The 24,840-nt window shown below is 47.0% G+C and overlaps 1 protein-coding gene across 4 annotated transcripts; it reads right to left on the reverse strand.

The window, feature by feature from the left end:
• Positions 1-3,470: 3,470 nt before the first annotated feature.
• Positions 3,471-24,626, reverse strand: CYP27C1 (cytochrome P450 family 27 subfamily C member 1). 4 transcript variants are annotated; one of them, XM_068545296.1, is made up of 9 exons: positions 24,235-24,626; positions 18,263-18,380; positions 17,314-17,433; positions 15,759-15,968; positions 14,960-15,123; positions 11,541-11,707; positions 9,962-10,040; positions 9,241-9,444; positions 3,471-4,423 (listed from the first exon to the last, which is right to left on the reverse strand). In XM_068545296.1, the coding sequence occupies exons 1-9, from the start codon at positions 24,493-24,495 to the stop codon at positions 4,307-4,309; spliced, it is 1,440 nt and encodes a 479-aa protein (XP_068401397.1). In that variant the 5' UTR covers positions 24,496-24,626; the 3' UTR covers positions 3,471-4,306. The 4 variants fall into 4 exon arrangements, with proteins under 4 accessions (XP_068401397.1, XP_068401399.1, XP_068401398.1 ...); XM_068545298.1 differs by having other exon boundaries at positions 17,314-17,513; positions 18,263-18,453; XM_068545297.1 differs by having other exon boundaries at positions 17,314-17,513; positions 24,235-24,295.
• Between the last annotated feature and the right edge of the window lie 214 nt (positions 24,627-24,840).

The raw sequence follows: 24,840 nt of genomic DNA on the forward strand, positions 1-24,840 counted from the left end.
GGCTAAAAGTAACTGGAGGTTTTTTCCTTTTCTAGGAGTGACCTAAAACGTATTAAAACTGCCCAAGATTTCATCTGAGGCTAGAAGTGACCGCAGCACTGGTTCGAAGGGACAGCCGTAAGAGAGGGTAGGTTGTTTCCAGTCTCACCCTGAGAATTCTGCCCAGCCAGGAGCTGGGGATGCCGGTCTGCTGGCAGCTCTGGTTTTGCCAGCTGGGCATTCCCACCGTCCCCCTCCTCCTTTGGTCAGGGCACCTATGGATCACAAGGCAAGCCAGTCAAACGCCTTGGGGAAGGGGACCCTCCAGCTGGGATGCCGGTCACTCAGAGATGCTGCAGCCAAGGCCCTTGGACAGTGCTTCCTGGTTCCTGGCTGGTCAGCTCTTCCTTCAGTTTGGTGACCGGCCCCAGCTCCCCCCGGTCTGCCTGTTGCTTTGCCCACCACAGCCCCCGTGGGCACGGCTCCTGGGCCTCCGGGGGAACCCCTTGCCTTGGCCGTCTCTCAGCCTGGCCGGTTGCTGACCCCTTCAGTTTGACCAGCACATTTTTAGAAATGGAGTTTGAAAACCTTCCTGCAGGGAGCGTAGTCTGCAGGCCTCACCACCCACTACTGTCCCACAACCAGTGGTTTTATTACCGGCAGACCGGCGATTCCTAGGTTCTTGTCCTCTCAAGGGAAAGAATTCAGTCAAGAGACATAGAGCAGGTTTAGGCAGCAAGTTTTATTAAGCAAAGCAGAAGTACGCTCTCCAGAAGCAGCCCTGCAGTCAGCGCAGGGCTGGGTTTATTAGAGTGGTGAAAGTCCCTCCCCACGCCCTACGTCGTTTGACTGACAAGTTGATTGACAGTTTTAGGTTATATGACCTTTCTCTGACTGCGCAGGTGCTTACCACCGAGAAGCACCCAAGCGAAACGCACGGGGGGAGGGGCGGGGCAAAAAACGCCATGCTAATTTATTATAAATACGGCATAATGGGCCCTGGGTTACTTTGAGTCACTTTTTAGGTCTTGGTGCCCCTGCACCAACCTGTGTTGGCGATTTTATCCTGCTTGGTCCTGATAAGCCTGGAAACTCAGCGGTGGTCCTTGGCTGGAGGAGGGAGGATCTCTGGGCGTGCTCTGATTAGCAGTGGGGGGCCGGGAGAGAGGACCCCCTCCAGGATGGGGTAGCACCCGCTCGTGTCTGACTAGCTACCCAACAGTTTTTACCAACTTCACCCCTCCTTGGTGGCAGCACCTAGCCCTGCTCCCCTTTCCTTACTAATACCCCTGGAATTGTGCCGTGCCTTGGCTTCTCAGCTACGAGGGCTAGCTGACCTCTGTCTGGCAGGTCACTCAAATCTGAGCACAACAATTGTACTTTAGGTAGTTAAATCGATGGTTTCTAACAACTATTGAAAGAGAAGGTATAGCTCCCTGAAGAACCTAATTTACAGTCAGTTTTGCTGGTTTGTGAACAGTTTGAAAAAGAAATGAACACTGAGATTATTAGTCAATCAAGTCTTTGGTTTTTGAAGACACTTTATTTTTTTAAAATTAATTATTTATTTATTTATTTATATTTTATTTTTGGCTGTGTTGGGTCTTCGTTTCTGTGCGAGGGCTTTCTCTAGTTGTGGCAAGCGGGGGCCACTCTTCATCGCGGTGCGCGGGCCTCTCCTTATCGCGGCCTCTCTTGTTGCAGAGCACAGGCTCCAGACGCGCAGGCTCAGCAATTGTGGCTCACGGGCCCAGTTGCTCCGCGGCATGTGGGATCTTCCCGGACCAGGGCTCGAACCCGTGTCCCCTGCATTGGCAGGCAGATTCTCAACCACTGCGCCACCAGGGAAGCCCAAAAATTATTATTTATTTTTATTAAAGACACTTTTTATTATGGAAACGTTCACGCGGACACAAAGCAGAGAATGGAGGCATGAATCCTCCAGGTACCCATCACCCAGCTTCCACACTTATCAACATCGGGCCAATCTTGGTTCATCTTTTCCTCCCCCAGCCCTCCCCCCGCCAACACACACACACATTACCCACCCTCCACAGCAAGCTGGGTTATTTTAAAGCAAATCCAAGATATCATAACATTCCATCCATAAACATTACATATTTATATCTTTAAGGAATACCTCCAAGAGATAAGATCTCTCTTGTTAATGCAACAACAATATGTAACAATAATTCCTTAATATCATCAAATACACATTGTTCAAATTTCCCTAATTATCCTTTAAATCTCTTAATCTATAACAGTTCCCCCTTCTTCTTTTTCTTTTTTCTTGTCACTTATTTGTTGGGGAAAAAAAAAGTTATTTGTCCTGTAGACTTTCCTATGGGCTGGATTCTGCTGATTGCATCCGCATGGAATTTTAACATGCCCCTCTATACCCTGTATTTCCTATAAACTGGTGGATCTAGAGACTTAACTGATTCGATTTCACTTTCTTTGGCAAGAAATGCTTCACAGCTGGTGCCATGCACGTCCCGCTGGTCACACCAGGAGGCTCCTAAGGTCCAGCTGCCTCTCTCTCTGTCCGTGAAGACCAAGAAGTTGGCTCAGGTACGACCCACCTGGCTGTGCCCATCCCTGGGCAGGGCCACACATCACTAGAGGGTCACCTTGTAGAATAAGAGTTCACCTCAAGTTTCCTAGTGAGTCTCAATATTTTTAAATTTCAGTCTCAAACAGAATAAAATTGTATCTAGTTTATAAAATTTAATATACATACTGCTAACTCAAAGGAATCCAACATTTTTTCAGTTCATGACAGAATTTCACATTTAACTCTACATATTTTTACAGCACTCACACTAAAGTTATTCCGTCATCACGCTTTATATACTCAAACAAAAATGGTATGTGAAATTGATACTATTTCTGTTTTATTTAAGGATTACTTTGCAGAATGACCAACTAAAGAGGGGAAGAAAGATTTATGGTATATATTCGTAGGAAAGCGATTTGGGGGTAAGGATTATGTAAAGAGACTTATGGAATTGAGACTAAGAGGTCTCAAGCATGAAGGCACAGAGAGAATGTTATAAAATTGTGTTTTTTACTAGCGACCAACAGGTGGCATGAGCAGCAACAGATCATTCGAAGGCTCCTAGCGCCCGAGGCTTTCAGTCAGAGCCTTATGTCAGCACCAACAGCTGGATCACATTTCCAGTTTGGATATTTAAAATAAGACTATGAAGATAAAAATATGATTTTGTCTATAGAATGTCCATTTACATATTTATTTTTCCTTGAAATGAAAATGTTCGAAAGTTACACTGTTTTCCACAGTGTTTGTTTAATTCATTTTTCTCAATGTAGGCAATGAAATTTCACATGCTCAGATTTTCAGTTCTTATACATCTGCTGAGTACTTAGATTCGGTTAGAAAACCTGATTATTCTTGACTTCCCCAGGAGTTTTATTTCTTATTGATTATTTCTTTCAAACCAAAAAACTAATATTCAACTTCTTTAGGAGCTATGACTAGAAAAAGAAACATTAGTTTGGAGAAAAAAAATAAGAATATGGTCCTTTTAATTCGGAGCCCTGCTGCAGGATCTAAATCTGGGGCTTGCTGTCTGTCGCCTGGGTGTTTTCTTCCCGTAATTACGGTATTAGAGAGGCATTCCTTTTTTTTTTCTAATTTATTTTATTGTAGTTCATTTACAGTGTTGTGATAATTTCTGCTATGTAACAAAGTGATTCAGTTATACATATATACATTCTTTTTCATATTCTTTTCCATTATGGTTTATCACAGGATATTGAATATAGTTCCCTGTGCTATAGAGCTAATTCCGAACTCCCATTCCTTCCTTCCCTCACCTCCCCTCCCCCCTGGCAACCACAGGTCTGTTCTACAGAGGTCTCTTAATGTTTCCTCTTCAAATTAAAAACAAGAAGTTGGAACTGTATCCTAACAGGCAGTCCCGGATGCAGTATTAGAGAAGGTATATTCAAGCACTGAATCTATGTGTACGCCAACATTTCCTGGCCCACATGCAGAGGAGACTATGGGTAAGTGAATAGTGAGTCCAAGGGTAAGATACCATATGAGGCATGAGAATTCAGTGCCACTGGCTTCGCAACAGCTGTTTCTCCAAAAAAAAAAAAAAAAAAAAAAGCAGCTCTGGTATACAAAAGTAAAACAATCTTCTCACATTACTTTGCATAAAGATTTCAGCCTCCCAGAAACCAGGAGGCCAATTTATAACCAAGACAGCCCCCAGAAGGGATCCTTTTCTCCCCCACCATCATCCGTGGCCCACGAACACCTGGTGTGTGTCGGTCTGGCTGCTGGGTGAAAACGCCAGGCTCACTTTCTGTTAACAAAACGCACGTGGATGGGCTCCCCTGGCATCAGAAGCCCATGGGTTTTTGCATGAACAGTTTTAGTCCAAGGAGATATTTTGATCTCAAAACGTTGAAGCAACTAAGAAGAGAAAGAGAGAGAGAAGGACTTCAAAATTGGGAAGCAGAAAATTCACAGTACTGCTGGAGTGCCCATACTCCTGTCACAGCCCCGGCTGCAGGGAGCCGAGGGAATGAGAGATGTGGGAAACAGGGCATCAGGTCCTATACAGGAGTCCAGCATGTCCTCTGAGCAACAAGGCCCATGGGACAAAAGATACACAATCAGAATTTAAACTGAGCAGGACCCTGTGGGGCTCCTGGACACAAAAACCTTTCCATGTCCCCCATTTCTTGCTTGGAGGAAATAGGCTTCATACGACTTCCTTGCCCTTCCCTGAGCTCCAAAGAGGGGACTCGAGCAGTTACTAATTAGGGAAGGGAGGGGATGCAGAAACAAGGGAGGAGCAGTCAAGAAACAATAGTGCAGCCTTGGGGCAGGGTTCTGGTTCCTCCTCAAGAAATACACATTACAGTATCTTTGAGCACTTCTGCAGAGCTAAGGCCCCCACTCAAGTGGAGGATGGTAACTTCAGGATGAGCACAAGATTCCTGGAGCCCCACCCTCTTACCTTACCACCAACCAATCAGCCCTGCAGCCCTTACCCCAAATTTTGCCTATAAAAGCTTCTCCCCACAAACCATCAAGGAGTTCGGGGTTTGGGGGGCATAAGCCTCCCATGTCCTTGCTTGGCCCTGCAATAAACCTTTCTCTGCTTGAAACTCTGACATTTTGGTTTGTTTGGCCTCACTGTGCGTCGGGCACATGAACTTTGTTCAGTAACAGAATGTTCAAATGACTTACACTTTATTAGCTAGTTCAAAGTTCTAACTGTAGTACTTCCGCTGTAGGTCTAGAAAAAGAAGGAATCAAAGGAGCAAGGAGGAAAGAGGAACAAAGTGAAATTCCAGGGTTCCTGCTGGTCTGGAATCTGCAGCCACTTCAGTGGTGGTATGGACACAGCAGGGGCACAGCTGTCAGACTTTATCCATTACTGTCTTTAATTTAAATATTCTTCATTTTCACCTTTGATTCCATTTCTCACTTCTGCAGTTCAAAAGGAGAAGCAGCCCTACCTCTCAGGGTGAAACTGGGAAGTTTTAAAGAACACTTAAGTATCCGCCAGCCTCAAGCACTAATCTCCCCACCAAATGGCCAAGGCTTGATTTTCAAAGTCACCTCTAGGCTTAGAAAACAAAAGGCAACCTGCTCCAAGGACCTCTGTCAAAACTACATTGGTTCCTGGAGGGGAGGCAGGGCCTTGCTCAAGAGCCAGTGGGGACAGTGCAGGGTAGCAGACCAGCCATTCATCCCTCCCCTGCTCCAACCTCCTAAGACAGCATCAGTGCTGGAGAACCTATATTGTCACATGGGATGCAGATGCCCTAGCCCACCCTGACTCTCCAGCCTGGTCTCCCAGGTAAAGCAGCAAGACCCACTGATGGGTCCTCTGGGTGAGCTGGGGCTCCGGGGCTGGAGGTCAGGCAGGGAGCAGGGCTGCATTGAAGACACGGGCTAAAATCGTTACTTTGTCATTGTTAGAGAGCCAAGCTGAATGACCTGTATTTAGGCAGCTCTAGAACATTCTGGCATCAAGGTGCCTTCACCTCAACATCTAATCTCTGACCCTTTGTTCTGACCTCACAGGACTGCTCGTGCATTCCCATGTGGCAGAGGAAAGAATCACACACAGGTCTCCTCACTCCACGGCCAACATCCCACAGGGCCTTTTTCCTTTCTGAGTGGCAGTACATGCTCATTGAAAAATGAAAACTACACAGGAGATGTAAAAGCCAAAAAAACAAGGCCCCCCTTCCACCTCAAGTCTCCAGTTCCCAAGGAGCAAGGGTGTATCTTCTAACCATTCTCCGTGGGATATGAATGTCTTGTTCCTGATTTCAAGGAAACACATTAATATTGCAGCACTAAAGCCAAACCTTCCCTTCCCATAGGCCACAGGCATAAGTCACTGTTTTGTTGGGATAGACACTATTTATTTGCTTAAGGAAAGCCCTTCCATTACAGGTGTGCTAAGAGAGTTTCTTCATGAATGGGTGTTGAATTTTATCAATTATTTTGGGAGAGGGTCATAAAATTTTTCTCCCTTAATTTGTCATTGTGGTGAATTCTGTCTTGAGGTGGGCCATCTTTGCATTCCTGAACACACCTGACTTGGTAACGGTGCATTTCTGGTCCATACATTGCTGGATTTGGCTTGCCAATTTTTCATTTAATGTATTTTTCATCTTTGTTCATAAATCAGATTGGCCTGTAGTTTTTCTTTCTTATTTTATCCATTCCAGGTTATGACTCTCAAGGTTATACAAGTCTCATAAAAGTGAGACTTCCTTTTTCTATTTTCTATTTGTATAAGATAATGATCACTCATTCATTGGAGGTTTGATAAAACGTGCCAATAAAACTGTCTAGGTCTGGAACATTTGGTGGGTAGGTATTTTTACTACTGACTCAGTGTATTCAAGGTCTGTTCTCTTTCTTTTGAGTCAATTTGGGTAATTTACACCTTTTCTAGTAAATTGTACATTTTATCTAAGTCTTCAGATGTATTGGTAAAAAAGCTGTTTGCAGTATTTTCTTGATTTAAAAAAAAAAATCAACCGCATTTGTAGCTATGTCTCCTTTCTCATTCCTAGTACTGTTTATTTGTGCCTTCTGTTTATTTTTTTCTCTTGGCAATTACAGACAATGATGTTCCCTCTCTATACTTGCGCAAGTAGAAATGAGGGCTCTTGAAGCAAGAACTGTAGCAGGTACCCGTGTATGTTATAGTAGCAAACAAATAAAACCCCCATCACCACCACCAAACACCCAGTTTCTGACTGTCTTCCCACTCCACCATCTGTGCCCTCAGCCGGCCCTCTTGCCCTCAGCACCCGCTATGGTTGTCCAGGGCGTCAGAAGCGGGAAAGCAGCCGGGAAGCAGTCAGCCCCCCCGAAAGGCTGCCTGGAAATGGCCTCTGCCCGTCGGAGACGTGGTTGTGGAACACACGGCAGCACTGACGGAGCCAGGACCTTCCCAAACCCAGTCCCCGTGAGCAGACACTGAGAGCAGGTGTGCAGACGACACAGAGTCTGCTTAGACTATTTTTATTCCTCACACACCCAAAAGGCAGGTATCTGGCCCATTTTGTGGAGGAGGAAACATGCTCAGAGTGGCTGAGAGGCCCGCCCGTGGTGTCGGAACCGCAAACTGGCAGAGCTGGGGTTGGAATCCATCCTCCACACCGAGATGCCTCCCACCTCGGGCATGACTGGGCCTGGCCAGTGTCCATGGGGCCCACCGCTGCCCGGGACAGCTGCCCTGGAAGGGACGCCTCTCGCCTTGGAGGGCTGCAGCCAGCCGTGTGCCCACAGAGGTGGGACGACCGAGGGACAGGCCGGCGCCCGCTTCTGCGGGTCTCACCAGGTCCCCGGAGCTTTCCCACCAGAGCCAGGGGGGCCCAGCTGTCGTCCTCCCCGCCCACCTCCCTGGCCGTGGCCCCTCACCTCCTCCAGCCCTCCGAGCCTGCCCCCCATGCCCACCATCCCCCCATGCCCACAATCCCCCACAGGCCGGCCAGGCTTCCCCATCCCTTACGCTCTCTGATGCCATCGTCCGTAAAGGTCCCAACCCCTGAGTGCTCTGCCCTGGGCTCTGCCGGCCTGCAGGAAACACCTCAGTGACATGAGGGGAAATGCAGGCAGGAGATAGGACACGTGCCTCGTGCCCTGCACCTGCCACGCAGCAACCGTGGCAGGTGGCTCCAACTCCCCGAGCCTCAGCTTCCTCATCAGTGAAATGGGGAGATGGGTCCCCAGGTCATCCCCTCGTGCTTCCAAAGCCTGGAGTCAATGACAGTAGCTCCCGAGCCTTGGGCCTAGGTTTTCCATGGCAGGTTCCCCAAATCTGCCGGAAAGGCTAATGGATAGAAGTTTCTCTACTGCAGGCTTTTCTTGCATAAAATTTCCTTCAGACATTATTTAGTTCCTGCTGCAGCCTGAACTCAGATACTGTACAAGCGCAAAAGTAAACACTTGAGCCTTTAGAGATTTGCATGTAAGGTATTCTCTCACCAAAACCAAGCCTTCCTGATGTTTTGAAACCCAAACAAGCTTGAGAGCCACCTCTCTGTTTAAAAGGCTGATTCACAGAAAACGAGGTGCTGAGGGGGCGTCAGGGGGTGAGCGTGACTTCCTCCATGGTGACGGTGACAGTGACAAGCTCTGAAGGGAGGAGGCCTGGGAGGCCGGGGCTTGAACAGCAGACGCGGCCACCAGCAGGAGTAGAGATGCCCCCATGCCCCACCACGTGCACTTCCTTAGACTGAGTGCAGCCCACGGACCACTGACATCAGAATTGCCCAGAGCCCCATCCCAGACCCACCAAGTGACTCTCTCTGTGGCCGGGGCCCAGGAGCCTGATTTCGAGGAGCTCCTGGTGACGGGATGGCCCATAATGTTTGAGGGCCGCTTGCTGGACACTTTCCACTAGCCTCTCTGCAGAACCCCTGTGGGAGTGCCTGGGCTCCTGTAACGACCCACCCCCTCTACACACACACACACACACACACACACACACACACACGGACACACACACACATCCCAGTTCTGCCCATGTGACTCCAAGGAGGAAAGAAACAAGGCAGGCGGCCATGGGGCTAGAGGTGGCTACTGCAGGGGGAGGGGAGGCATTTTAACACATAAAAGGGATTTAACAGGAAGCTCTGAAAGTTTTCAAAATCCTGTTTCCTTGTTTTCCCCTAAGTCTTGATCCAACGGAGCCCAGTCACCTAGACGAAGCCCAGCCCACAGGCGGGTGCCCAGCCCCCAGGCCCTACCTGGATCACGAGGAGGTGGATCTCCAGTTCTGCAATCCTCCGCCCGATGCAGCTTCGAGCCCCGTAGCCGAAGGGGATGGACCCGAAATTGTCAACCCTGCGCAGGTTTCCTGGCCGCAGCCAGCGCTCAGGCCGGAACTCCTTGGCCCGAGGGAAGTTCTCATCCTCGTAGGAGGTGGCATAGTGGCAGAGGGCCAGCTGGGTCTGAGCAAACCGTTTTCACCAGAAAAGTAATAAAGAACTTAATCAAGGGAAAGCAGAGCAGAGGCCACAGCCCCAGCTGGACCGACCCTCCAGAGATGTTCCGGGCCAGGAGGAGTCATGTAAGGGCCCAAGGGGCCATGCAGACCCAGGATGGCAGGTCCCCCTTCAATTCACACCCTACCGGGAATGGACATCAATGCAGCCACAGAGAAGGCAATTCAAGTCCTTCAGAAACTCTCCCTGGAGGGAACTGCTGCTTCCACGGGGCCTCCGGGGGGTGGGAGGGTTGAATAGGCCTGTGAGCTACAGAAATATCTGCCTTTGTTTTTGCCAGAGCAGTATCACACAATCCACATCTCCTTGTTCCTAAAGCCCCATCTTCATCATAAAAATATATGCAGAAGAAAAGGATATCTACAGATATTTGCTTAGGTACAAGGACATCCGAAACATGGAAGCAAATTTCCAATCCAACCGCCCCTGCTCAGCCCAGCCCGGCCATGTCCGCCAAACTCACGCCTCTGGGAATCAGATACCCGCCAACAACCAGATCTTCCTGGGTGACCCGGCCATTCCCTGGCAGCACTGGAAACAGCCTAGAAAGAGCCAACGGGGACGGGAAGGGAGTGGTGACTTTCAAAATATGTTACTAAACATTTAGAAGTCTGGATATATTGCCATTTTCATTTTCTAAAAAGTAACACACGGTACAGTTTCAACCAGGAAATCTTGCAAGGATCTTCATGGGCTCCCTAGCTTTGCCCAGCAAGTATTCTGGGGCTTCACAGTCAAAAAAATTTATAGAACACAAAGCAAAGCCTTTAAAATGCTACTGTGCTCCCAAGAGGAATAATTCTTTTTTTTTTAAATAAATAAATTTATTTATTGGCTGTGTTGGGTCTTTGTTGCGGTGCGCGGGCTTCTCATTGTGGTGGCTTCTCTTGTTGTGGAGCACGGGCTCTAGGCACGCGGGCTTCAGTAGTTGTAGCTCACGGGCTCTAGAGCGCAGGCTCAGTAGCTGTGGCGCACGGGCTCAGTTGCTCCGCGGCATGCGGGATCTTCCCCGGCCAGGGATCGAACCTGTGTCCCCTGCATTGGCAGGTGGATTCTTAACCACTGCACCACCGGGGAAGTCCCAAGAGGAATAATGCTGAATTTCTGAAATGTATGCAAGCATGGGACCCCTTTATCAAGGAATAGTTCATAGGACTCAGGGCTCCAAGAAATAGATTCTGAGAAATGCTACATCAGTTTTTGGATTCTCTGGGAAGTGATCCTACGAAAACTCTGAATAAACTTTAATTGACAAATACCAGTTAACACACAGCTGGCTATTTTCTTTCTTTCTCTCTCTCTCTCTTCTTTTTTTTTTTTTTTTTTTTGAGATTAAACAGCATGCTGAAGATGCAATCCACCTTGAAATATCATTATCAAGTCAGGTTTAAAAGCATTATTTTAATGTGTACTCTGTGAATAACCTTTGCTCCTTGCCACGGCAGAGGAATGCTGTGGTCACGATCCTGAGCCTCACAGGAGGAAGAACCTTCCCTAGTCACCTAATCCCACCTCCCACCCAAGCCTGCCCAAGCCCACCCGCATCCCTCACGCTCCGGCGTTTCCCAGGGTCAGTAAAGTCCTGTCCGGAAGTAAACAAGCCTCACTACTTGGTGTCTCCACCCTGACTAGGAGATTCACACAAGGAGCACAGCAAGCACGTCTAGTAACTGGCCACTCAGCCCAGAACATTCTCCTGACAGTCAGTCTTGCTCTGCTTTATCCTCAGAGGAGCACACTGGGAAACAGTTGATGAAACAAATGTCTAGAGTGAGCACAAAGTTCGAGGATGGCTCTAAAGATCTTTATGAAGAAATGAATATTTCCAACTGTAAAACAGAATAGCCTTTCTGCTGCTCTGTCGAGGGCAGAGAGGAAATAAAATGGTCATGAGTCCCTCCTTCCTAAACATTTCTGCCACCGAGGGTCGCTGGAGTATTGGTTTAGGACCCAGTTTTTAAGTCAAAAGCACATTCATTGTGATAAAGAATCAGAGACTTAACGGACACAGTTTTTGACATGAATTTTGGTGAACCTTTTACCTCAAGGTTTCCTTAAGCAGAGCTCGGACCAGTGGGACTTTGGGGACGTCTGCAGCCGTGGGAACATGCCTTTCCCCCAAATTCCTCACTATCTCCCGGTACACGGTCTGCTGCACTTCCGGGTGCCTCGCGAGGAGATACACTGCCCAGGACAATGTGAACGATGTCTAATAAAGAAACCGGCAGACACAGGCACATGGGTGAGTAAAATCAAGGATTTCAGGTGCAGGCAACATCGGACGTGAAGTCATGGGAGAATAAGCACAGGTGCAAAGCCATGCCCATATAAGTCCATCGGAGCATTTTATGTCTTACTGAAACAAAAGATGATCTCCCTTAACTCCTCCTGGAAAAAAACTAACAGAGATTTTTGGAAAGTAACATCAACGATGGGATTCAAGGGCTCTTTCAATGAAGAGCCACAGGAAAAATTATTTTGGAACTTTCATTGAAGAACAAACTGCCTCCTCTTCCATGGAGTTTGAGAGCACGTAGGAATGCTGGTCAAGCCTGGAAGTTGTGCCTAGAACTTTCTTCGACCTTCTCTACAAGGGTCACCTGAGTTTTGCTAGAAAGGACCTGAGGCTGCCCATCAGCCTGAGAATGGCATCCTGCAAGCCCATGGCTGGGCAAGGGCTGCTCTGATTGCCCTAATCTAGAGGAGATGGGGGAGAGGGGGACAGGAGGGGGTGGTCACAGGACTATTACTGGTCCACTCATCGTTCCCATGCACTTACCAAGCAAAGCACCATATAAGGATTGAATGGCATTTGCACAAAGCAGTATCATTGTTTACACCACTTCCTAAACTGAAGAATTACATTTCTGGTTATTGAGAATAAATAATTCTATTTTATACCCTAGATTCCAAGATTTTCACTAAAATCAATACTATTATCTATGTGACTGTAGTTCACTCTCTTGTAAACGAGGAAGTTCCGCAGTATAAGTGTCCTTTCTTTCATCTAAAAAAATCTAACTTAAGTAGGCCATCTTGATGTTATTTCCCTCTAATAGATATTACGTATTTTTAGAGGGCAAGCTTTCCTGTAATATACAATGTAATGTACAAGTTCTTCCTTATAAATGATAAGGAAATAATTTAGATGCTTCCTATGAAGAGAACAGAAAATTTCTATTAAAATCACATTTTCATGGAAAAACCAAATGTGGTATAGCCATACAATGGAATACTATTCAGTAATAAAAAAGAATAAACTACTTTTACAGGCAACAACATCCATGAATTTCAAAATCATTTTACTGAGTGAAGGAAGCCAGACACAAAATACTTACTGTATGAGTCCATTTATATAAATTTCTAGAAAAATGCAAACTGATTTCTAGAAAAATGCAAACTGTTATGACACAGTGTCAGAAGGCGGTTGCCGGAGGGGAGGGATGGGAGGGATGGACTGAAATGGGGGTGAGGAACTTGCAGAGGTGGTAGCAATGTCCAGGATCTTAACTGCAGTGCTGGTTTCAAAAATGATTGCAGCTGTGCTTATCCTGTATCAGTCAACAATCTGTATCGAATTGTACCGTTTAAATGGATGCGGTTTATTGTGCATAAATTATGCTGCAATGAAGTTGGCTTTTTAAAATAACATTTTAAAAAATCAGCATGAAGTTTCGAGAGTTTTTCTCCTGATGTTCCCTTCACGTAGGAACGAGTCCTCTCTGCCCTCCATCTCACGGTGATGCTCTGAGTTACCACCAGAGGGCAATAGTAGCATGCATCTGAATCAGCTTAGACACAAGGCCGTTCATTCCATCATTGCTTCTCCACTCAAGCAAACCCACACTGTCACATTCACACGGTTAATCAGAACTTTCATCGCTTGCATTGCCCGCATTGATTAGTTTGTATTTAATTTATATACTTTTTGCTTTCTTGTTGAAGATGATCCCTAAGAATAATGAATTTATGTGAAGTTTTTTTGCTTTTACATGTTTAAGTGACTTCATAATAAAAATGTCAACCGTGGGGTTTTTGTCTACCTCTAAAAAGGAGATTTGTGCTTTCCTCAAGTCCGGGAAGCACTCCTGTGAAGGAAAAACCTTGAGGCAAGATTAGCTGTTTCATTTCCCCACCTGTTAAATGAAGACAATAACACCTACCTCAGAGGATTCCGTGTGAACAGAAGGGTGCTTACAGATGTGCGTTGGAGACACAGTAAATCACCAAATTTACTGTCTTAATCTTCATTATTTCACTCAACTGACTTTTCTTCCACCAATTACCAAAAGCCTGGCCCTTCTTTTTCTTATTTCACCACTTTCTTTTAGCAAATTCTAAACTTTTTCTGTACATATACCCACAAGTATATCATTTTTTATACTTGAGTAAATGTATCAGATTATACGTAAGTTTTTGGAAGGAACTTGGCTTCCACACCCCTGTGCCAGCCCCGCCCCAGCCCAGGAACCCACGTTAATCATCCAGGGTGCAGGCTCCATAGTTTCCTCCACGCCCAGCAGTCACTTAGCGATACACACGTGCACACGGACAGATGGGACGGGGGCCACTGTTTTACTAACGGGAACACAGGATGTACACGCTTTTCTGCATCTTCATTTCTCACTTAGTAATAGGGTATGGAATTCCCTCCAAATCAATGGGCAATGCTTTGTTTCATTCTGATATTGAGCCCTCGTTGGTCATAGTGTATTATTCATCTGCTACACTAACTGAATCTATTCACTAGGATTTAAAATTGATATATGTACATATTCATAAGTCAAACTGCTTATTAAACTTTTCTTTCTTTGTGATTTCTTTAGCAGGTTTTGAAGTTATGCTGACTTTATCAAATGAACTGGGAAGTTCTCCATAGCCCGGAATATTTTAAATGATAAATAAGAGGGTTTTTAATGTCTGTGCCCTCTTCATTTCTTTTTTTTTTTTTTTTAAGTTTTTTTGATGTGGACTATTTTTAAAGTCTTTATTGAATTTGTTACAATCCTGCTTCTGTTTTATGTTTTGGTTTTTTGGCCGCAAGGCATGGGGGATCTTAGCTCCCCGACCAGGGATCGAACCTGCACCCCCTGCATTGAAAGGGGAAGTCTTAACCACTGGACCGCCAGGGAAGTCCCTTCATTTCTGATATTATGAAACAATGGAGAAATGTTTGCAAATCAGGAATGATTTTAAACTTTAAAACATATTGCTACTTTGTGTGTGTGTGGTAATAGAATTGGGTTATGTTATTTACAGAATTCATCGTGCACCTTAGTTTATATTAAAGAAAAGAAAAAAGGTCGAGTTTTCTCCTGGAGACCCTCAGCAGTGAAGCAGACGTTCAGCTAGTACAAACAAGCATGGTCCTCTTAAAGTATCTGCCATCTGTCCGATTCCTCGGAAAGGCCCCCAGCTTTAACTGTGCTCTGCTGAGAAGAAAGGAGAGCTGAGAGCTCACCGTGTCCACGCCGGCCAGCAGCATCTCGGTCAGGTTGGCGTAGATTTCCTCCCGTGTCAGCTCCTGGCTGAGGAAGAGGTACGTGAGCAGGCCCCCTCTCGCTCTCTCCCCTCGGTCCATTTGGCACTGTATGTCCCTCAGCTTGTTGTCAACGTGGATTTGGCCTGTTTGAAAACAGTGTTTCTTTTGAAAGAAGTTTTGGTTAAGAATCGCCTCTTCAGGGCTTCCCTGGTGGCACAGTGGTTAAGAATCCGCCTGCCAATGCAGGGGACATGGGTTCGAGCCCTGGTCCGGGAAGATCCCACATGCTGCGGAGTAACTAAGCCCGTGTGCCACAACTACTGAGCCTGCGCTCTAGAGCCCGTGAGCCACAACCATTGAGCCCGCGTGCCACAACTACTGAGCCCGCGCACCTAGAGCCCATGCTCTGCAACAAGAGAAGCCACCGCAAGGAGAAGCCTGTGCACCGCAACAAAGAGTAGCCCCCGTTCACCACAACTAGAGAAAGCCTGCGCGCAGCAACGAAGACCCAATGCAGCCAAAAATAATAAATAAATTAAATAAATAAATTTATTTTTTTTTAAAGTGAGAAATCTGTCACATTACTTGTGGTTACAACCCACGTGCTTTTTGCTCATTTGAGAAACCAATCTAAAAGTTCTTGAGTCCAAATAGCATGTAACTCCATTGGGGTATCCCCGGCAGTAATACCCACTGTCTGCGTGAGTGTTAGATACACAACTAGGAGGAAAGTCAGGTCCATCTGATTCTACAAAAGGTGCCCTGACTCTTCTCTTACTGAATTTGAAGAGTCCATCCCAGGACCTGCAGAATTCCCGCCAGGGTTTGGGGATGAGCGGGCGGAGCCACCTCGGGATGGCACCGGCGTACATGGACGTCTTGAACTTGCAGAACATGAGCCCCAAGGCCTCGATGTAGTCCATCGTCGCCTGTGGGACGCTGTTCTCCAGGCAGCCCAGACGACTCTCGTAAAGAATGGTGGCCACTCCTGCGCGGGAGAGAGGTTACAACCCTTCTTCTTCTTCTTCTAGATTATTCACAGCATCAACATACGATACCTGGCCATAAATGTAACTTTCAAAAGTGGTCCAGGGACTTCCCTGGTGGTCCAGTGGTTAGGACTCCTCGCTTCCACTGCAGGGGGCCTGGGTTCCATCCCTGGTCGGGGAACTAAGATCCCACAAGCCTCGCAGTGCAGCCAAAAAAATAAAAATTAAAAAAAAAAGTGGTCCAGGTGCCTACCCGTGAGGTTTTCTCTACCAGGTCCTGACCCCCAGGGCGCTGTGGGTTCAATGCTGACAAACCCTCTGCCTCAGTGCGCCCTCAGCTCAACAGTCTGTTCAAGACCCACAAGGCAGAACTCCCAACCTTTCAGCCAGTTGCCCAACTTTGGGGAGTTGAAAGGTGGCTCCTCCTGGCCACACATCGGGGAGCCCCAGGACGAGCTAATGGGGCAGAGGAAAGGGCCTCTGTGAACCAGGGAAGGGCAGGATTTTTCAGTGTGTTTACAACTCACTTCTCTGTTGATTTTATTACTATTTTTAGAGAGCATTAATACCAGAACTTTAAAAAGTTAACTTAAAAATTAAATTTGAAGAAAATTTTTTTTTTTTTAATGGGAAATCTGGACTTCCCTGGTAGTCCAGTGGTTAAGACTCCGCGCTTCCACTGCAGGGGGCACGGGTTCCATCCCTGGTCAGGGAAGTTCCGCATGCCACGCACAGTGCAGCCATAAATAAATAAATAAAAATAAAAATGGGAAAGCTAATAGAATTCTCCAAAAACCCAGGTACAGAAAAAATGTTTGGTATGCTACCATTTTTTTTTTTTAAGTAAAAAGAATACTCACACGTATTTCTTTGTATGTACATAAAATATCCCTTGAAGAAGCTGGTGACCTAGCTGGGTCAGGAGAGAGGGAGACTTTTCCATGAGTACTTTTTGGGTTTGATTTTTGAACCATGGGAATGTGCTACCCATCTAACATGGATTTTAAAAGCTAGAATGATTATAGTACATGCCCTCTAGACCCCTGTTGCTTTTCAAACTATGCTAAAACAAAATGTGTAGTAATTAGGAGCATGGTTCTTGAGTTAGAGAGACCTCAATTTGAAACTAAGTTTCTGCCACTAAAAATGGGGGTTAGTTTTTCAGTTCCCCCATTTGTGAAAGTGTCGGTCAACCTGGTTCCATTAGCACTGTGACAATTACATGTACGTATGTATGGGGCTTAGCACATTGTCTGGGACGTAGGAGATGCTCAATGAGTGATAACAACCATATTTTGGTAAATGTCCATTCTTCCATCTTCCCCACCTCCTGAGTTCACCTACCTTCCATTGAATATTTGAAGAAAAGGTCATTGATGTTGGTCACAGTCTCCCCATCTTCTGCCTGGCTCTTGAGGAAGTAGATTCTTTTAATTAAATCAGCAATAACTTGGTTGATTTCTCCTGCAAAAATGGCCACATCTTTCGGTTTCAGAATTCTTTGTCTCAACACACTTCTCATCTTGAGCCACTGTTCACCCTCCCTAGAATAAAGTGAATTCCAAATAACCTTACTTATAGTGTTATTCTAGGAAGGAATTCAGAGTATCTCTGCAAAAATTTCCCAGCAATAAAGAGTCAACAAGATCTGCCAGTCCAAATGGGATGAAGACAGGACAGACACTGCAAAGAGAGGGGAGTGATGGTATTACTCCCCAGTTCATGTGTAAGGACATGTATATCAAAAGGGCCAAAAATAGAATTTCTAAACCAAAGGGATTTGGACCAGGGGATCTGCAGATGCTCTGTTTTCTCCTCCCTGCCTGAGACTGTACCGATTCACTCTTGGAAGACTCAGAGGTGTATAATAACCACAGCCTGTTATAAGGCAGGAACGCCATCACATGGCAATCAATGCTGAAGTTCGCAGCCCCTCCTGGAGGTCTCCTAAAACAGTTCACCACCCTCACCCCTGTGCACAGCTGGGCTCTGTGAGCTTCAACCCCCGCAGTGGTCACCGAATGGACACCTAAAGCCACAAAGCGTTCCTTGAAAAATGGCTCCTCTCCATCACTCGGCTAGTGGGATCCCCACCTTGTCCCTGCCACCACATCTCTTCCCAGAGGGTTTTAGGAGATTTTAGGAGATCACACGTGAGGCTCTTTTGATACTATTCCACTGGGAGTTCTGTGCTTTATTAATAGCTGGTTTTAGGAGCCCAGCGTTCAGGGAGTGGGGGTGTCCCTGGGCTCCCCACTCCTGCTCGTGGCTCAGCCTGGTCTCACATACTCACGCGGAGATGAGCCCGGTGGATCTGCCCCGTAAGTCTCGGTACTCCTGCCAGGACCCCATGTTGGCTCTCTGGGGCGCGGCCCCCTCTGCCCGGAGCACCTGAGCCACCAGGTCTCGGTCTGCAACAGATACTACAAACTGAGGACCAAAGTGAGACTTGAAGATTTTTCCATATTCCTGTGTGTGTTTCTGCTGCAAAACCATGGAGAAATCAAAAAAGGAAAAAATACACAGATATGATATACCTTTGACACGGACATTCCTGGATGTTAGGGGAGCAGAAAACTGGGGCAGAGGGAAGCTCTGCATTACGCAGAACTGAATCAGAGTGGCCACTTTACTTACGGTTACCAAGGGGGAAAGGAGGGGGCAGGGATAAGTTGAGAGATTGGGATTGACATATACGCACTAGATAGCTAATAAGGACCTACTGTATAGCACAGGGAACTCTACTCAGTACTCTGTAATGACCTACATGGGAATAGAGTCTAAAAAAGAGTGGATGTATGTATATGTATAACTGATTCACTTCGCTGTACAACAGAAACTAACACAACATTGTAAATCAACTCTACTCCAATAAATATTAATTAAAACAAAAAAAGAGTGGTTGCTTTAAGTATTCCTGAGGTAAACATATTTTCACATCATTAATCATATTCATAGAAGTTTTCCTAGTTCTTTAAAGATGTGTGTTTAAAAAAAAACCTTAGCTGTGTGAAGCAATGTGAGAGGAATGTGGCTGTAGATGAACTGCAGGGTCTTAACTGTCCTGAGTCAAACAGGCTCTGCCTGCCCCTTTCATTCAGACACTCAGCAGCCACCCAGCCTGCCTTGTGAAGAAAGCTCCCTGCGGGAAATCTGTAATAAACCTGTAAAAATGCCCCCAGCAAAAAATGAAAGAAAAGGCGCCCAGATTGGAAAGGGAGAAGTAAAGCTGGCTCTATTCACATATGACATGATCTCGTGTGTAGAAAATTCTAAGACATCTGCTAAAAATCATGTTCAGTAACTTGCAGGATATAAGATCAATATACAAAATTCAATTGTATTTCCACACACTAGCAATGAACAATCCAAAAATAAAATTAAGAAAGCAATTCCATTTACAATAGCATCATAAAGAATAAAATACTTGGCAATACATTTAATAAAAGAAGTGTAAAACTTACACTCTGAAAACTGCAAAAGATCATTGAAAGAAATTAAAGACCTACATAAATGGAATTTATTTATTCCATGTTGATGGAATGGAAGACTTAATATTATTAAGATGGCAATACTTCTCAAACTGATCCATAAATTCAACATAATCTCTATCAGAATTCCAGTGATTCATAACGGCAAAAACAATCCTAAAAAAGAACAAAGTTGAAGGACTCACAGTTCCCTATTTCAAAGGTTACTATAAAAGTAATGAAGACAGTGTGCTACTGGCATAAGGATGGACATCTAAATCATTGGAATAGAATTGAGACCCCAGAAATAAACCCATACATCTAAGGTCAATGGATTTTCAAAAAGGGTGCCAAGACAATTAAATGGGAAAGAATAGCCTCTTTAAGAAAAGACGCTGGGAAAATTGGATCGCCACAAACAAAAAATAATTTGTACCCTTATCTCACACCACATACAAAAACTACCTCAAAGTGGACCAAAGACTAAATGCAAGAGCTAAAACCACAAAACTCTTGGACGAAAACATAGGGATAAATATTCATGACCTTGGATTTGGCAATTGTGTCTTAAGATATGATACCGGACATTACCAAGAAAGTGAAAGACAATCCCTAGAATGGAGAAAATATTTGCAAAGTACATATTTGATAAGAGATTTATGTCTAGAATATATTAAAAAAACTATTACAACCCAACAGTAAAAAACAACAACAACAAATAACCCAATTAAAAACTGGGCAATTATTTGAATGGACACTTCTCCAAAGAAGATACCGAAATGTCTAATAAGCACATGAAAAGAAGCTCAACATCATTAGTCATTAGGGAAATGCAAATCAAAACCACAATGAGATATCACTTCCCACATACTAGGATGCTTATAATCAAAAGGACAGGTAATAACAAGTATTGGCAAGGATGTGGAGAAATCAAAACCCTCTAGCACTGTTGGTGGAATATAAAATAATGCAGCCACTTTAGAACAGTCTAGCAATTCCTCAAAAGGTTAAATACAGAGTTACTATTTGACACAGCAATTTCTCGCGTAGATATATACCCCAAAGAAATGAAAACATAACAGCCAAAAGGTAGAAACAATCCAAATGTCTATCAACTGATGAATAAGTAAGCAAAATGTGGTCTATCCACACACTGGAATATTATTTGTCCATAAACAGGAATGAGGTACTAATACATGTTACAACATGGGTGAACCTTGAAAACATTATGCTCAGTGAAAGAAGCCAGACAAAAAAGACCACATATTATATGATTCCATTTATATGAAATGTCCAGAATAGGCCAATCTGTAAAGACAGAAAGTAAATTATTAGTCGTTGCTTAAGGCTGGAGGAATGAGAGGGTTGGGGAGTGATAGCTAAAGAATACCATATGGGTTTCTTTTCAAGATTATGAAAATGTTCTATAATTGATTGTGGTGATGGTTGTATACTTTAAGTGGGAGAATTGTATGATATGTGAATTATATCTCAATGAAGTTGTCACCAAAAAAAGAAATCAAAATAAATGTAAATGGATTAAACAGTCCAGTTAAATAATTAAAGAAGGAAGGAGAGAAAGTACCCTCCAGCATGGCTCAGCATGACATAGGCATGCGGACTTCCCTGGCGGTCCAGTGGTTAAGAATCCATGCTTCCGATGCAGGGGGCATGGGTTAGATCCCTGGTCAGGGAACTAATATCCCGCATGCTGTGCGGTGTGGCCAAAAAAAAAAAAAAAAAAAAGCATGACATAGGCAGGGTTAAACATGGGGAAAATGACTACGTCCCTCTTTGGCATCTGCCAACATTTCTTATCACTCCAAGTCTCAACCACGGAAATGGCGGGCCAGAGGGTCTGTCATCTCTCCACTCTTCTGCTCTCAGGTAGAAGCTGTTTGCTTCTTTGTGGACCTGGTTGAAGTCCCACTGCCTGGAGATGAAGACACTCGGACTCAACTGGGATGTGTCAGGTGCCAAGGGATCACTCTGCCTAACAAACAGGTGATCCCAAAAGGGTATTTCTCCAGGTCTCTGATAGGATGACTGTTACCGGAACTACTGGGAGATGGGCCCCTCCTCGGGCAAATCCAGCTACTGAATGGGCACAATCAGACAAGGGAGCCACTGACCAAGGGGCAAAAAGAATGAGATGAAGGACACAGGTAGTTTATGGCCCTTTTTGGTGGAGGGCCAAGGAATGACACAGTCAGCCACAAACTCAGTTTGTGTAGCCAGCTGGAGCACAGACTTTGGAGTTGGAATCTCGGCTCACAGTTTACTAGCTGGGTGACCTTGGGAAGTTAGGTTCCACTGTGTCTCAGTTTCCTCACCTGCAAAATGGAGAAATAATAGAAATTACCTCACATGGAGGACTTAAAACTGTGCCTGGCACATGAAAAGTGTTCCAGAACTGTTCATTCTTCTTATGTATTGGTAATTATTACAGTTTACAAAGCCCTTCCACAGCCCTGATCACACGACCTCACAATAACCCATGAGATGGATGAGGATTGTTAGACTCCCACACAGAGGAGGAAACTGTGGTCCAGAGAGAAGAACTGATTGGCCAAGATTCCACAGGTGCTTGTAAAGGGCTGCTATGTAACGCAGGACCCTCCTGCTCTGTCATACCTGGCGACCTTGATCACTGTGTCTGCTCTGCCACTAACCAGCTATGTGACTGTGGGCAAGTCACTCAGCCAACACTTTGGGCCTTAAAACATGTAAAGTGAAAGACCTGGACCCTATAGATGAATCCCTTGTGAGACAGCATTCTGTGATTACAAGTCGAGTGAAAGGAAACTGGACTTGAGGTAACAGAATAATTCTCTTCCTCCTTAGAAATGCCTTAGGGGTGACCTGGAGAACATGGGGAGAGGGTTTTACTAGAACCTCATCCAGTGTAGAGCAACCTGTATTGAACTTGTCAATAAATAAATAACAATTTTTTTTTTTACCGTATTTGAAAACTATCATCTTGATATCTTATGTTCAGATTCCACATGGAACAGAAAAAATCATTTTTGACCCCTAGAAACATGTTTGGGAAGAAATCGTGTAGAGTTCATGAGGGGCCAACTGGAATTTCAGTCAAATTAAAATTGCTCCTTTTGCTCCACTGTTTTGTTTTGTTTCCATCAATGAAGTAAGTTTCTGCTTCTCCAGCTGTAGCTGTGGCCTCTGCACCCTCATGTAGGTTAAGGGTTGAGGGAATGAATGTATGAACGAATGACCAAAACCCAGGTGGGTGGTTACAAAAAGCTTCCTCTGAGAAGTTTCTGAAGGTTGAAGGGTGAGCTTTGAACAAAAAGAAGTGAGTAGTGGGGAAGGAGGGTGTTCTCCGAAGAGGTCAAAAGGCCCAGGTCCCAGAGATCACAGCGGTCTCTGGGGTGGGAGCCCTGAGAAAGTGACGCAGGCAAGCGGCGAGCAGCTGCCATAGCAAATGGGAGCCAATGGATTTGACGACGCTTAAAGGTGGGGGTCACCTTGCAATGAAAGACGCGATTTGAGGTGGGCACGGGAAGGGCAAAACTCAGGGTCAAGATGAGCCGCCGTGCAACGAGCGGGCTCCCAACACTCCGACGGGCTTGCTGGACCGGTTGGGTCCTTCCTAAGTCCCTGCCCAGACCTGGCTTGACGCCGAGGTTCACGAACTTTCGTTTGTCTTCCCATCACTTAGAGATTACATACCTCGGAGCCTCCGAACCCCTCGCTGTTGTTTTTTTTCAATTATAAAACACAAACAAAAAGGACTAGGAACGTACGCAACCTGTCCTCGGCCGCGTAAAGACCCGCAGGGCTCCTCACCCACCGCGAGAGCGCTGCTGCTCACGGGCCTCCCTCGGGACGGTCCCGGGAGGCCGGGCGGCGGCTCCCCGCGCCCCGACTCCGCAGGCCCGCCCGCCGGAGCGTACGGCGCGTGGGGGCCCAGCGGCTCCAGGGCGGCCCCTGCCCGTGACCCTCTCCTCCGGCGCCCCTCTACGGTGCCCTCCCTGGAGCCTTTCCCGGGATTCTCTCCCCGGGTCCCCTCCCCTGCGCTCCCTCCCCGGTTTCCTCTCCCCGGATTCCCTCCCCTGCGCTCCCTCCCCGGTTTCCTCTCCCCGGATTCCCTCCCCGGCGCTCCCTCCCCGGTTTCCTCTCCCCGGATTCCCTCCCCGGCGCTCCCTCCCCGGTTTCCTCTCCCCGGATTCCCTCCCCGGCGCTCCCTCCCCGGTTTCCTCTCCCCGGATCCCCTCCCCGGCGCTCCCTCCCCGGTTTCCTCTCCCCGGATCCCCTCCCCGGCGCTCCCTCCCCGGTTTCCTCTCCCCGGATTCCCTCCCCGGCGCTCCCTCCCCGGTTTCCTCTCCCCGGATCCCCTCCCCGGCGCTCCCTCCCCAGTTTCCTCTCCCCGGATCCCCTCCCCGGCGCTCCCTCCCCGGTTTCCTCTCCCCGGATCCCCTCCCCGGCGCTCCCTCCCCGGTTTCCTCTCCCCGGATCCCCTCCCCGGCGCTCCCTCCCCAGTTTCCTCTCCCCGGATCCCCTCCCTGGCGCTCCCTCCCCGGTATCCTCTCCCGGGGTTCCCTCGCTGGCGTCCTTCCCGGGATCCTCTCCCTGGGATCCTCTCCCCGGGTCCCCTCCCCGGCGCTCCTCCCCCCGCCCCGGGATCCTCTCCCTGGATCCCCTCCCCGGCGCTCCCTCCCCGGTATCCTCTCCCGGGTTTCCCTTCCCGGCGCTCCCTCCCCGGGCCTCGTCCCCGGCGCCTTCCCGCCGGAGCGAGCCCCCTCGCGCTCCCGGTCCCCCGCGCGCAGCCTACCTGGATCTCGTGGATGCGGCTGAAGCCGTCCTTCCAGAAGAACTCCACCAGGTTGGCGAGGGTCCGGGGTCCCGGCATGGCGGCGAGGCTCCGGGGCCCCCCTGCCCGGCCCCAGGCCCGCGGCGCCCCCGACCGCCCGGCTCCTTTGTCCTCGGCCCGCGCCCTCGCCGGGAGCCTGGCGTCCGTGGGCCGAGGCTGCCAAGGGCCCCGCTCGGGCGCCGGGCGCAGACGGGCTTTGAGTATCCGCGCCAGCAGAGCCATTGCGATCCTCTGCGTTGGTTGGTTTGAGCAGTTTTTTGTTTCGAGGGCTGCCCTTTGCCCCTTGCTTGGTTTAACTTGTTCGAGCAGAGCTCCTGCGAACTCCTACGGCCTGGGCATCAGTTTACACAGACCGTTATTAAACGCTCCCTCCCCTAAGGCTGGGGAAAAGGGGGTGGTCTGCGATTAGACTGCCAGAGAAGTGAAGCGGTTATTATTTTTTCTTCACGTCAGATTAATTAAGCGTTCTTTGAGATCAAAAAGTTTTAAGGTCAACGCCACTTCCAAGCATGGCCAAAAAAAAAAAAAAGAAAAAGAAAAGAAAAGCCTACTGGGATTTTTTAAATT

The sequence above is a fragment of the Eschrichtius robustus genome, chromosome 5, assembly GCF_028021215.1.
Source record: "Eschrichtius robustus isolate mEscRob2 chromosome 5, mEscRob2.pri, whole genome shotgun sequence".
NCBI lineage: Eukaryota > Metazoa > Chordata > Mammalia > Artiodactyla > Eschrichtiidae > Eschrichtius > Eschrichtius robustus.